General features: G+C 40.7%; 1 protein-coding gene across 1 annotated transcript in view; it reads right to left on the minus strand.

Annotated features, from left to right (window-relative positions):
* The window catches only part of NAALADL2 (N-acetylated alpha-linked acidic dipeptidase like 2), a 292588-nt gene that overhangs the window by 233540 nt on the left and 43203 nt on the right, over positions 1 to 15845 (minus strand). The window contains exon 2 of the mRNA XM_009897854.2: positions 1633 to 1903. Within this exon, the coding sequence (XP_009896156.2) occupies positions 1633 to 1903 (271 nt within the window). The remainder of the gene's footprint in view (positions 1 to 1632; positions 1904 to 15845) is intronic.

Here is a 15845-nt window from a genome sequence, read left to right on the forward strand (position 1 = left end):
GTCTCCTCTCCCAGGCAACCAGCACCAGAATGAGAGGACACAGTCTCAAGCTGTGTCAGGGGAAGTTTAGGCTTGAGGTGAGGAGAAAGTTCTTCACAGAGAGAGTTGTTAAGCATTGGAATGTGCTGCCCAAGTAGGTGGTGGAGTCGCCATCCCTGGAGGTGTTCAAGAGGGGATTGGACATGGCACTTGGTGCCATGGTCTAGTAGGCATGAGGTCTTGGGTGACAGGTTGGACTTGATGATCTTTGAGGTCTTTTCCAACCTTGTTGATTCTATGATTCTCTTACCTGGAATAAGTCCCTCCAGTGCTTTTTAGAAAGAGAAGCTGAAGCCTGTGGACTTCAGGAGAAGTTTAAGGATCTGACTTTCTAGCAGCCCTGTATTTCCTACAGTTCAAATTTCAAAATTATATTGCTAGTCTGTAAAATGGGTGAGTGAGCATCATGTAACTTTCCCCACTTTCACATGCTATGGACATCATGGACAAAGAGTGTCACAAACAAAAGGAAAATAGACAATAGCTGCATTTAGCAGTTAGAAATTCAGTAACTGATACACTGTAAATATCAAGATCTTCACAAAGATACAAAGGTATTTTGCAAGAGATATCCTCCAAACCCAATGCCATTCACCATTTGTTCCTATATAGCCCATCAGTGTTCTAAGTCAGGAAAACAGATCTATCTTTTACACAAGAAAGAAACCAAGAAGGAAAAGCTGTATCACTGGAATAACCCAAGAAATGTTAAAAAGGAGAAAGACAACAGTAATGCACTTAGCAGTGAAACTGCAACTTTTATATTTCAGATATATTTACTGAGATTTATACCTACCTCAGCTAGGAAAGGAAACAGAAATTATGACCTCTTCATGCACCTCCCAATACATTTGGAAAGCAAATACAGGAAGGCAGTCAGTGAAGACAGTAAAGAGGATAATACAAGATAATCCAAGATCTTATTTCACTTGGCAAGTAACAAATCCCAATAGGCAGGATCTTTTCTACTGACAAAACATCCTAACAGAAGCTACAGTAAGATACAGTTACAAAAGAGGGCTTTCAAGAGGAAACAGAGCAGATGTGTCAACAGTAGTTGCTATAGAGGTATGCATGCTAGAACAACAACCATAATTCAGGAGTTCCAGGTATTGGTCCAACACTCCTGCTGTTATCACTACAGAAAACTTCATCTTACCCTTATTACAAGGATCCCTCAAACCAGTAGCACTTATACATCAGCAAGGACAGAATGCAGCCCTAGAGACAGCTTCCAGATTTTTACACCTATGCAAAGATGTCAACTCACAAACTTTCACACTTAAAAAAATAAAGAAAAAAAAAGAAAAGAGAAGAAAACCAACCAACCAATCATAGGAAGCATTCAGGTCCGAGTAGCTTTTAAATCTGAATTGAGATTGGCCACATCGTAGTCGTGAGGTCTTGGGTGACAGGTTGGACTTGATGATCTTTGTGGTCTCTTCCAACCTTATTGATTCTATATTTTACCTAAACAAGTTTATTTTAAGGCTGGGTAGTCCATCACATGAACTTTGCCAGCCAAGTTCAACAGAAGCTGATGTTTTCAAACTCTATTTCACCACAAAAAACAGAGACAAATGGTCAGATTACCTCAAGCGTTCCTTTGGCAGAGTAAGCTGCATATGAATACAGGAGGTCTTGGCTGTGAAGTGTTTTGGTCTCTCTGTTGCATCGTTGTCCACTAGGATGGAAGCATTCACCACTGTTTTTCAGAGTAACTGTGTTCAAAGAAGAGCCTGGCAGGTCAAGCAACACAGAGTAATTGACCAGCCGAACATCTTCAAGGCCCTGGGAAGTCCACTGAACCAGAATTTTTGTTGCAATGTCCACATCATCTTCTCTAGGGAACTGCAACAAATCTCTGCAAAAGACACACAAGTAAACATGACTTCAGTTTATTTCCCACCAAGACACTTCTACTGTAGTATGCTTCAGTCTGTAATTTTATTCATAATGTATCATCAAACATGGAAGAAAAAATATAATTAAAGATCATCCATAATATTTTGGATACAATTTCATACCAATTATGAGATGAAGGCAACTGCTGGCTTGGAAATAAAAACAAAAGGGGGAAAAATAAATACAGCCAATTGAAAGAAAGAATCCTACAGGAATTATCACAGTAATTGTTTCACAGTTAGTCTCTCTGGCTCTGATCAAGTTTCTGATACAGCATCAATTTAACCAAAGACTGAATATGAAGAACTTAATCTGAAGTAACATTTCAGGGTCTTCAGGGAGGGCATGATGCTGAAAATTAGTTGTAATTATATGTTTGGCTTAAATTCATCAAGAACATTGGCTAAACATAATAGCACTGTCTCCCCAAATACTGTGCTAGCTGTCAGAAAGTTTTCCTCCGATTTCCTACCTGCACTGAACGATTTACTGAGCCAACAGCTTGGCAAGATTACAACACAAGCCTGCAAATTACTCTGGCAGTATCTACCACACAGGCCAGTTGATACTTCAGACAGGTTGGTCTGGGCTTGTATCACTGAGTTTCTATCACTGTTGAACACCTGCTACCAGATGGGCCACAGGATGAAAACGGTGATGGCACTGAAGAACCTCCCGCCTTCCCAGTAAATACCGAAGGATACAAGGTGTAGAGAGTATTTTAACAATAACTTTAGAGGACAGACATGCTGAAGGGACAACAAAAAGCTTTCCCTACTCACACAGTCAAGCACTTATGCAAGCAAAGCAGAGAAGAAATAAAAAGCACTGTTATTCAAATAAAAAACACTACCCAAAGCTTATGTACTATTGACTGTTGGTGTGGGGATTTTTGTTTGGTTGGTTTGGGGCTTTTATTTTGTTTTGGTTTGGGTTTTGTTTGGGTTTTTTGGGGGGGTGTCTTCCTATGGAGCTCTCAAGACTGAGAAACAACACTAAGGATCACAGACGTATTGATTTCCAAGCATGGAGACACTGACATTGCCTGAAACCATTCTTCACAACTTTCTCTTCACAAAAGGGCCAACTATGTGTAGAGCTTTAGGGTCCTTAATAGAATCTTTAAAAACATCTTGTCTGTCTTTCACACATCAAAAGCAATGGTTGAATAATGCATAGTGGTTTAGAAACCATTATTCCAAGTGATAGGTGCTTTAAAGGCACCCTGGTGCTATTCAGAACCCAGCTGTGAAACTGCATGCAGCATGCTCCTGGCTGCAGGTACCAACACTGCTTCCATCGGGGTCTGCAATAACCCCAGGAAGAACTCCACCAAGCAAAGTTTATGACAGAAAGGCAAGTACAAATACTCCCTTGTCCACCTCAACAAAATTATCTTGTAATTCAACAGAGCTTCAGGAAAAAAAACCACAAAACACAACAAACAAAAACCAACCAAAGAAACATTTACTGACGAGGTAAAAATAAAACCTTATAAAGGCAAAAAAATCAAGTTTTAACATGTATTACAGCCTAAAAATGGCTCAAAAATAGTATACTCCACTCAAATGTCTAATGCCTATCACTGCATTATGTGGATTAAAATTATTCCAACATCAAAAGGATATTAAAAAAAAAATATACAAAAGTTCTCTGTTTGGAGAAATCTGTTGTATCTCAGACTGCACTACAACTGCCAAGGTACTCATGTACAAAGTTCAAAATCACAGAATTGTCAGGGTAGGAAGGGACCCCAAGGAACATCTAGTTCCAACCCCCCTGCCATGGGCAGGGACACCCTTCACCAGATCAGGTTGCCCAGAGCCACATCCAGTCTGGCCTTAAAAAAAAAATCCAGGGATGGGGCTTCCACCTCCTCCCTGGGCAACCTGTTCCAGTGTCTCACCACCCATGTGCTGAAGAGCTTCTTCCTGATGTCTAATCTAAATCTCCCCTCCTCTAGCTTGGATCCATTCCTCCTAGACCTATCACTACCTGACACCCTAAGACCACCTTCACCACCTTTCTTGTAGGCCCCCTTCAGATATTGGAAGGCCACAATAAGGTCTCCTTGGAGCCTTCTCTTCTCCAGACTGAACAACCCCAACTCTCTCAGCCTGTCCTCAGAGGAAAGGTGCTCCAGCCCTCTGATCATCCTTGTGGCCACTCTTAAATCTTGTCAAAAACACTAGACTTAGGCTGAAGGCTTCAGAGATTCTGTCAGGACATATCACTCTCTTGCAGATTCAATCTTTTTAAATTATCTAAAATAAGTCTTCTAGCAGTCTACACAAGACAGATGAGTTAATCCAATCTTTAGTATATTACAAGTTTCCAATTTCATCTCCTGTGCCTGCTAATATAATTACATAAACTTGGGCAGTGCAGAAATAACAATAGTTGCTTGATTAACACAGCCACCAACAGAAAATCTGAGCTTTTTTTTCAGGTGACAGAAACATTAATAGGCTAAATAATTGAAGAAACTTATCTCTAGCCAGTAAGGTTATGGCACATTGCAGTGAGAATTATTCAGTTTAAATAAAAGGAATTAGGCATTAAAAGAAGAAGAGACAATAAGCAAATTGCTGCCTTCTAACAGAAGTTACTTTTCACTTCAAAATTAAATAAGCATATCTTTGAAACTTTTGTGACAACATACCTGATTAAGTTAAAGAAATGAACACACTCACTATTTACTCCATAATGTCTTTATAGTGTGTTAAAATCAAATTGCAGGTTATGAGCACACATTATATTACAGCAAATCAGCACATATTAGAATACTTTGATACATCTTATGAACATTGCCAGCAAGATGACTTCTTGCTGACTCAATGACTTCTTTACCTCAGTCTTCACTGGCAAGGGCTCCAGCCACACTCCCAGAGTCACAGAAGATAATGGCAGGGGCTGGAGGAAAGAACCGCCCATTGTGAGTGAAGATCAGGTTTGTGTTTGTGACCATCTGACAAACATGAAAGTGTTCAAGTCCATGGGACCTGACAGGATACACACACAGGTACTGAGGGAACTGGCAGAGGAGGTTACTAAACTGCTCTCTATTACATTCCAAAAGTCATGGCAGTCTGGGGAAGTCCCCACCGACTGGAAAAGGTAAAACACAACCCCCATTTTCAAAAAGGGGAAGAAAGAAGAACCAGGGAACTACAGGCCAGTCAGTCTCACCTCTGTGCCCAGTGAGACTGGATGTCAGGAAGAAGTTCTTCATCATGAGGGTGGTGAGACACTGGAACAGATTGCCCTGGGAGGTGGTAGAAGTCCTGGAAGTTTTTAAGGCCAGGCTGGATGCAGCTCTAAGCAACCTGAGCTAGTGTGAGGTGCCCATGACTGTAGCAGGGGGGGTAGAACTAGATGATCCTTGAGGTCCCTTCCAATGCTGACAATTCTATGATTCTGTGATTCTAAGATTATTTTTTTCTCCATATTTTTAACAATCACTGACTTGCTATAATTCTGTTGACTGCATCAACTTAAAGTCAGAGGTCATTCAACTCATTTTTATTACATGCTAGTTGGATAACAAGTATTACAAAAGTAAAAATAGTATTTTCTAAACTCCACCAAATTTGGAAAAGTGAAAAGTTCAGCAGTTTGTCCTAGAAAAATCCCAATGCTTCACATACACTTCATGATCCTTCCCTACAACCTGTCAAACTGCTTCCTAAAACTTCTAGGACACCAAGATTCACAGCAGTAAGATTTAAGCAGTAGAAAGAAACAGGCCCTGGGGATGATTATGTTGCTTGCTTTTGCAAGTGGCTGCATACTCAGAAGGAATCAATAGCAATGTGATTGCCAATTTCCATCTACAATACTGCCTTTAATAATGCCAGCCAAATTTTTTATTCCCTTACTCACATTAAAAAGATGCTTTATTCTGCTACTTGTTCATGTTCTGTCAATGAGAATAACCACAAAGTTAATGGGTACATCTCACTTGCTGTAAATCTATGTAACTTATTAGGGCCACAACAGACTGGAAATTTAATCTCAAGTTAGCATCAATGTTAACAAATTAAACAAAACCAGCCTGGATAGTGCTGTGCCTTTGTCAGGTGCTCTCACACAGATTTCCAGAGGTTACTGACCTTTACTTTCTAATACAGATCAACTATTTAACTAATCTACATCAGAAAAGGATATAAAACTTAGTACATGAGTATTCTGCTCCATCTCAAGTGTGTTCAGCTTCTGAACTTGAAAAAACCAGAGAGAATTGAAACTCAGCAAACATACCCCACCTCAGTTAGGTTTAGTTTTCCCCACTGTGGCACAATGGCATGATCAAGAGAATCTTAATGAAGACTTTATGATTTCCTTTGTAAACAAGAAGTCTAACTCATATCTTACTGCTTCATCAGCTGAATATCCTGGCCAGCAAAGAGCAGCAGATCATAACTGTTGAAGGTTCAAAGTTCTAAAGTTAGGAAAACGATTTGGAATTGAGACAGAGATACATCTGCCACAAAGCCAGGCTTGCTGCAGCCTCCGCAGCTTCAGAAGACTAATCTTGAACAGATGATTATAAAAGATAAATGAGCAGACACGCAAAATACAAAAAGTTCACTGTCAAACTGGTAACCGTGGGTAACACAGCACCGCAGCAGCTTCTTGGAAAGTCATCTGCTGAAACAGCACTTTTTAGACACAGCTTGATGTAGAAGAGACCAACATATTGCAACTAAACCAGCTGCTTGTTGCCGGTGATAAACCGGGACACTCAAATTTTGACTGTAAAAGTTTAATCTTTATTCTCTTCCAGTTCACTGAAATTGTTAATAAAGCCAAGTACTGGTCTGCAGGAAAGCTTCAAGAGTAAATATAATCTTGCAGTGGGATGATTTTTCAGCTGAGTAGCTGCTTTCAAATGTTTGGAGTTGCAATGAATTCACCACCTAACATTTTTTGTAAAGGTGTGTCTGATCAAAGTGTCATCTTACCTAACAGGCTGCTTATGGTAGCTGAACATCAGTAAAAGAATAGAAGAAACACATCACATAGGGTTGTTATACTTACAGGCTTCCACACATACCTCTTTTTTCCTACCCACAAACTATGTCCAGGCTGAGTTTTAAACCTGTTTACATATGTCCTGTGTCCAGTTCTGGGCTTAAGAAAGATGTTGCATTGCTGGAACGAGCCCAGAGGAGGACAACAAAGCTGGGGAGGGGTTTAGAACACAACCCTGTGTGGCTGAGGGAGCTGGGGTCGTTTGCCTGGAGGAGGCTCAGGGGAGACCTTATCGCTCTCTAGAACTACCTGAAGGGAGGCTGTAGCCAGGTGGGGGTTGGTATCTTCTCCCAGGCAACCAGTACCAGAACAAGAGGACACCGTCTCAAGCTGCACCAGGGGTGGTTTAGGCTGGATGTTAGGAAGAAATTCTTTACAGAAAGAGTGATGGGCCATTGGAATGTGCTGCCTAGGGAGGTGGTGGAGTCACCATCACTGGAGGTGTTTAAAAAGAGACTGGATAAGGCACTTAATGCCATGGTTTAGTTGATTAGATGGTGTTGGATGATAGGTTGGACTCAATCTCGAAGGTCATTTCCAACCTGGTTAACTCTGTATTCTGTTCAGGATTTCAGAACCTGGTTTCAGTCCATTAAGAGCTGAGATGTGGCAGTGTCAGCCGTGCCGGGCGAGTGCACAGCACTTGCACAGACCAACTGCTCAGCATATGCACAAGTATTTTTCTCAGTTGCAGAAAAGAGCATTTATTTGTATCCATCACATCTAGCGTGTGCACACAGCAGCCTAATGCATTCAGGAAATACCACCTGCCCAAACCACATCTGCTTTAATTTTAATTACATGCTCCTGGTAATTAGGGAGCTCAACTGGTTGGTCTCCAACCTGCCCGATCAGATATCCTGTGGTCTGAACCCACTGCCACAAACCTGATGGTTCCAAAATAAATTAAACAAATCCAAGTAAAAGAGAGAACAAAACTGTATCAAAGATCCTGGTGTGAACAGCTGACTATGTGCAGCTTAGTGCAGGATAGGATCCAGAACCACTCCAGGCACTTCAGGTTACATTGCAAGGCCTCCAGCTACTGCTCCAGAAAACAGATCTGTGACACGTCTTTCATCACACCTGGCATCACTCTCTATACATTCTGGGCATATTTTTAGCACTGGCATTAATACTGATTTTGTGACAGTCACAGGTCACAAGAGACCTGGTACTGTGCTCATTCTTGTCACACAGTGACCACAACAATGACCAAAACTACCAAGCAACTATTCAGATATACTTCCCAAATCATGAACTAACAAAATAATACTGGTTGATAGCACAAAACCAACAGAACACTCTGCTTAAACATAAGATTTAGACACTAAATATGGCTCAATACTATGTGACATCATGCTGAGTCTTCTGTTTGCCTGGGGTTTTTTTGCCTCACAGTCTCATCACCCAGAGCAGCCTCTCCAAAGGAAATGGACATCTATGGGGAAGCAGGGCTGTTGGCCAGCCCTACCCTGTTAGAGAGTTCTGCCTGATAGAAAAATGTATACATGGCTCATCAGAACACAGTGGTTAATGTATGCTCTGTCCTAATGATGGAAAAGTTAAAACCTCATTCATTCTTGGGTGAAAGCAGACCATTTCTGCTAGCAAAGGGAGCATTTAAAGATTTGCACCTGCATTTTTCTATGAATGCTGCACAGTCCTACAGCATAGATATCATGCTAACAACATAAAGGAGAATGATTTATGACAGCTTTTGCTTTTCACAGACGCAGGAAAGATGTAATACATTAAACCATTAAAAGTCCGTAATGTTAGGTAGCAGAACACTGGTTCTTGGTTTGGTTGCATGGTTCTCTAGAAGACAAATGCTTTAAAACTTTATCTTGTAAACATTATTTGCACTATGACTTCAGGGTATTTTCAATAAAAAGGGACTTAAGCCATCTATTAGAGAAAATTATGCCCTGAGTTGGCACAGAAGTACTTTTAAACTAAGCTTCATGGCATTTTTTGTGCTGTATTTCGAAGTCCATCTGGGTGTTAGAGTTTACAGGGATATCTTGGTCATGTGTACCTTCTCCTCTCACAGCAGACTTACATGCACAACAGCAGCAGGACAGGCCTCTCATTTTTCTGAGAAGTTCTTTATCATGGGATTGATGAACTTCCTCAGATCTCAGCCCATGCTGGCTTCCAAGCTTAGCTATTTTGTGTATTTCACCCTTTCCCCTCATATTCCCCCATAGGACTAGCAAGCATATTGCTACCACCCACCACATCAGACAGTCAAATGCCTTTTGTATTTTTGAAATAAAACTAATGGGGATCGTTCAAATCTCGCTTGGCAGTAGCAGGATTTAAGCCAAACTTGCATTTGAGGCAGATGGTGGAAGGCATTGAAAAACAACTGATTCTCTCACTCTGATTCCACAGTTTTTTGGAAAACAAGCAATTCACTGTTCCTCTACACTAAACATTGCAAAGTCATAAATTTGCCATAGGTGAGCTTTCCAAAGCTTTCTAAGAGCTTTGGATGTCAGTTATGCTGACATCCAGCCAGCATCCAAATCTTCCAAATGCTTCAGAACATCGGAATGTCAATACGAGTTCCAACAAGGGTCTATCAAATGATTGCCCAGAAGAGGGGGAAAGCAGGGCAAGCACACACAAAATCTCTCAACTACTCTTCTAGTCTATTTTGAGCTGAGAAGATTTTTTGGGGAAAAAAAAAATCTATAGCTCTGAATATCTGTGACTTCTAAGAGAGTATTCACTTTACTTTCCAGCAATAACATGCCATTCTAAATGGAAAAAGGCTCTTTCAGTTCTATTTGTTTAATTAAAAAAACAACAACAAACTACTCTTCCAGTTACATAATCTTTTATTGTGGAAAAAACCACCCATACTAAAACTTGATGCCTTTCCTATTCTAGCACCCAGCAGAGAAGCAACATAATAGTATTTTTAAATAGTGTTACTGCAACAGTATGCTTTCCATGTTCACTCCCAGTCTAAGAGCCCACCACATTTTTGCAGTCTATTAATAGAAAGCTACTGAATAGATCTTATTGAGGAAAAAGGTAAAGGGCAGCGACTGAATCAATCATATGACTCTCAGAATCAGTCAAGGTTGGAAGGGACCACAAGGATCATCTAGTTCCAACCCCCTGCCATGGGCAGGGACACCTCACACTAGATCAGGCTGGCCAGAGCCTCAGCCAGCCTGGTCTTAAATACCTCCAGGGACAGGGCCTCAACCACCTCCCTGGACAACCCATTCCAGGGCTTCACCACTCTCACGGTGAAGAACTTCCTTCTCACATCCAGTCTGAATCTCCCCACCTCCAGCTTCATTCCATTCCCCCTAGTCCTATCACTACCTGATATCCTGAGAAGTGCCTCCCCAGCATTCTTGTAGGCCCCCTTCAGATATTGGAAGGACACAATCAGGTCACCTTGGAGCCTTCTTTTCTCCAGACTGAATCAATCTAATCCCTAAAACTCTGTGACAATACAGAGTATGTGGCTAGATCCACCAACAAATCATTGCTGACATTTGTAGAAACCACATTAACAAATCCAAGGTATTTAAGTTTTCAAGGCTGAGTATCTGTCAACAAGCAAGCCACCTGCAAATATGTTGAAAAAAACTTCAGCACATGCTCACCACATAGAAATTATCTCAGTTTATATCTGTTCTGGATCTTTTTACTCTGATTTTCAGTAATTCCTGATATTGTAAGCACGAGATCAGAAGTACCTCTAAGTGCAAAATGCATCTAAAGCAGAAGGAAGGCTCTTGTTCCATGCTTCTGCTTATGGTCTACTAAAGCAACATCATGAATGCTCTCAGTATTTCATGAATCAGCAGCATCTGCAAGTGCCAGTCAAAAAACAACAACATCCCATCTAAGGTCCAAAAAACATTGCATATGTGCACTGGTGTTTGAGTCCAGAAATTGCTGGGCAAAGAACTGAAGTGGTTAGTTAATTCAGATCCTTTGCCAGTCAGCCAAAAAAGACTTTGAACATGTGCAAAACATGGGACCTGGGTTGTAAATTTGATAGAACCTGTTTTGAATACATCAGATTTTCAAAAATAAAGGTGGTCTGAGCACAATTTTGATTTGCAGTATGGATAGCAAAAGATCAACATTATTGCAGCACTTTCTGAACGAATTGGCTTATCAACAGAGCACAAAAGCACAGTAAAATGCACTGGCCAAAGTGAAGGTTGTTTAAATGTGTTAATTTGCAATGGCCTATGAGCATATTCAATCAGCTGAAGGTCTGATGCTATGTAATAACTTGTTAAATTACTGCTTTTTGATCACTTACAATTATGTAGACAAAATCTGAACGGCAGCTGACTTGGCTATTAAATCAGGTGGCCAAGAAATGAAAACCACAAAGCTGTGGAAGTTTTAATAAAAACAACCCAAACATTTAGTATAAGGAAATCACTCAAGGGCAGACAGGTAGGCAACAACAGAGTTAGGAACAGAAACCAGACTGCCTGATTCATGCTCATAAGTTTCAGTCATTGACATATATAGCACTATTTTAAATCATTCTTAACCTTTTTTTTTTTTTTTTGAGCACTCACTTTTTCATGACATACACCTTACTTAATTATCTAGTGTAAGCCAGATGAGAACACCATTTAGCAGTTCTCCCCCATCATCCTGGAGACACATAAAAAAAAGAGGACGGTAATCACTATCCATTTTCAGAATAGTTAATGAACCACAGACACCTTAGTATGGAGAACCACAGCTCCAGACCCTCCAATGGGCTATTTTTCAAAATCCCAAGGACAGTTAATACCAGGTGAAGAAGAGAAAGGAGATGCCTTTTACATTGTGTACTTCAGTGCAAAAGGAGTCGCTGCTGTGATTCTTTTGGTTAGCAGAGGGTTTAGGCGCAAGGCTCTCCTTTTAGGAAAGTGAACAAACCTTGCTTCTTCCCAATGGTGGACTCCCAGCCTTCAAATACTTACCACAAACAGGACTAATCTATTCCTTTTTCATTTTTATTTTTTTTAAGAAAACAAACTGTTTTCAATAGATAAACTGAGTGTAAAAAAGAAGTAATTTCAAAATATATACAGAATGGAAATATCCACACAACAAACTCCTTTTTCTTTTCTTGTCTTCCCCCCCCCCCCCCATCAGTCTCATTTACAAGCTCTCTTGAAATGATGCCACTGTATTTCAGAATTAGTAAGATCACCTTATTTTTTTAATTTAAAATAGAATAGAATAGAATAGACCAGACCAGACCAGGTTGGAAGAGACCTTCAAGATCATTGCGTCCAATCCATCATCCAACACCACCTAATCAACTAACTTCCACAGTTGCCAAGTTTCAGTCACAGGAGATAGGTTTTCCTCTGTGGCATACAGGGCTGTGTGTGTGCATAACACCACCATCCATCTCTTTGCAGAATTCCACTTAAAAGTATTATAACTAAACGTGTACTATGTCAGCAGATATAATAGTGCTCTGCATGACTGAACCTAAACCTTTATGTTAGGCATAGAAGGCTGTCTTAGTCTGAGTTTTAAACACAGCAAAGGGAATATAAAGTTTTTCAAAGTTTATAGTTCTAATTATTTAACAAAGGGTTTTACTACTATTTTCTCCTAATGCAAGAAAAGAACAAGGCCTCAAGCTCCAAACAACCGTGCCCTGCATTTTCCAGTCACTTACAAGGCTAAGGGCAATGCATGCTGCAGCTGAAAGAGGACAGTGAAAATGACAATCCCCCACCTTGAAAGCGTTTGCATATGACCCTGCATTCACAGAGAGAGCATTGACCCAGCAAAACTTCACAATGATATCATCTTCCTTTCTTTCCAGACCACAGGGAATATGTCAGAGTCTCAATAAAATGTGACCAGCTGCATAATCAAGTCCAAATGGTACCTTTTACTGTCGGAGACAATCACATTTACTTACAGCAAGAGACCATTTCTGTATGTGTGTGAATACCAGGGGATGTTGCACTAACACTTTTCTTTACAGAACACCTATTAACCAAAAAAAAAAAAAAAAAGAATAATCTTGAAACTTTGCTTTTTATATAGAAAATCTGCTGATCAAAACAAAAAAAACTCAATGCTATCCAACTGGCTGCATTTTATTCCTTTCAGTTGTTATGCTGCAAACTGGAAAGCAATTAGATTGAATGTGGGTGTAATTGGGATGGCACTGGACATCTTTGTTTGAACTGTATGATTTAACTTTCAAATAATATCCCACTTCCCAAAGGACAATGGAGACTTGAGGGCACGCTAACTCAGTATCCTAGGCAAACTTAGCAATGCTTAGAATACCTATTATTTGAAGACTCTGAATTATTTGGAATTAGATAAATTTCCAAATAAATGTTGGTTTGGGTTTTGTTTAGTTAAAAAGAAGGCAAAACTTTTGTCTCATTAATTTCAAGAGGTTAACCCCATATACAGGAATCAGAGTGGCTTAGTTTGGAAGGGACTTTAGAGATCATCTACTCCAATCTCCCCTGCCATGGGCAGGGATGCCTCTCAACTAGACTTGGCTGCTCAGGGCCTCATCCAACATGGCCTTGAACAACCCCAGGGAGGAGGCATCCACAACCTCCCTGGGCAGCCCATTCCAGCATCTCACCACCCTTGGATAAAGAAGTTCTTCCTAAGGATCCAGTCTAAATCTACTCTCCCCCAGCTTAAAACTATTCCTCTTGTCCTATCTCTAGACACGCTTATGAAAAGTCCCTCTCTAACCTTCCTGTAGTATCCCTTCAGGTATTGGAAGGCAACTGTAAGGTCCCCCCATTTCTATGTATTTATGCAAAGGAAATGTTATACCATCAATGTTATATCATGACTTAGTTCAGACACTCTCCATCTCACCAGCTGAACTGCGTTTCAGCTGAATTTGTATTTATCTGAAGACGTTGACATCTCTGAACTGACCCTTCAGTTCTAATATAAAACTGAGGAAATCAACACTGGTAACGAAAAGTGTCCTGTAGTTATTTACACAAATGGTTGTGGATATCAGAAAAGCTATTTCTAAAGAAGCAAGTATAAAATATTATAAAGAGACACTTGGGAAGAGACCACAGGAGATCATTTGGTTCACGGCAGGGACAGCTCACCCCACTGCCACTCCGGGCAGATGTTTTCCTGCCCTCTTCCAGATATTTACAGATTGCACTGGGTTGGAAGGGACCCTCAAAGCTCACCTTGTCCAAGCCCCCTGTAGTGAGTAGGCACACCTCCAACTAGATCAGGCTGCCCAGGGCCACATCAAGTCTGATCTTGAATATCTCCAGGGACAGGGCCTCAAACACATCCCTGGGGAACCTACTCCAGTATTTTACCACTCTCATTGTAAAGGACTTCTTTCTTTAAGATCTCCTTGTCCATTCTAACGAATCATCCTACCTACTACTGCATTTGAGCACACTTTATTTTCTCCTTTCCAGCACGGAGAATAGACTAGACTAATCTTTTTCCCTTTGCAATTAGTTTTTCCATACTTAAGGACTGCTCTTACCATCTTCCCTCATTTGGTCTTACACCAAATGTTCTCAGCTTTTTTATTTGTTTCCTCAGAGCTCCTGCAAGCTCTGATTGCTCTCCTTGGTCTGTTCTGGTCATCTTCCAGCATGTCCCCACTCCTCATGAACTATGTTCCAGTAAATGAACACCATATATGTCACTCTGCTTGCAATGAGAATCCTGTATGTTTGCTCTTAGTCCAGTATATCTGCAGTCACTCTTGCCCTGTGGCAACCACCTACGTAGCCCACTTCAGGTCCACACACAAAAATAAAACCCCAACTCCTTCTTTCTGCCACTTCAAGGCCAATCTACCCACTTCATCTCCACTCAGCAGTCTCTGGGCCACAAAATCCAAACCAGTTGCTGTCTGAAGTCCACTCACCTCCAGTAAAGTACATCCTCAAGGGGCACATTGGAACACCTACACTTACAGGGCAAAATGAAGGTGTGTCAGTGCAGACACTGTTAGAAAAGTCCCAGAAAAGTGACCTTACCTGCTCCTTCTCCACTTTCTGGTTTCATACTTTTTGGTACACAGCATTTCCTCCTTCCACCTTGCAAGCCCCAAAGCATAACTCGCTCCCTCTCAGATCATCTATTTACATGTATTTTCTTGCCTGTTGCAGATTTTGCTTGGACTTCTGACCCTTCTTTATCCAAAAAACAAAATAAACCACACCAAGTGCCCCAGGAACGGTGGGTAGTGGTTTCATGGAGTAACACTTCACTAGTCTAATTCATTTTCAGCTTCCCTTAATGATCTAACTAAAATTTCAAAGCCCATTTTAAAGAGAATAAAACACAAATAAAAGAGAAAAACAACAGCAATATGCAGATGTTCAGGAATTGGAATCAAGACTGAAAAATGCCCCCTAGTATTCGACATACTTTAATGTGCAATCACCTGAATTGCTTACTGCAAGTACAAATGGGCTATTGTAGTGCAGCGATGTTTCAACCTGAAGGCCAGAGGGGGGTGGCTGTTGCTAGGCAGTAAAGAGGAAAGCGCTTTATTCCAGAGCTGCAGTATCAATTAAAGCTTTGAGGGGAGAAAAAAATAAATAAGATGCAGAATCATTACATATCAGTGGTGAATTTCACTGCATTTTCTTGTGTCTCTCTTCCTGCATACTATGATTCAATGTCTGAGTTTGCTCTTCTTGTGTTCTTAAGGAAGCTACAGACATGAGGACACAAAACAGAACTCAAGAGATTTAGCAGCAGAGCAAGTCATGTTTTCTTCAGTGCAGAAAATAAAAACATTGCCATGGTCATTCTGCACTGCTGCTTGTATCTACAAGGAAGACAAAGTCATCCATTTAATTACCTATGAGCGGGAGGAATTC

The sequence above is a fragment of the Dryobates pubescens genome, chromosome 13, assembly GCF_014839835.1.
Source record: "Dryobates pubescens isolate bDryPub1 chromosome 13, bDryPub1.pri, whole genome shotgun sequence".
Taxonomy (NCBI): Eukaryota; Metazoa; Chordata; class Aves; order Piciformes; family Picidae; genus Dryobates; species Dryobates pubescens.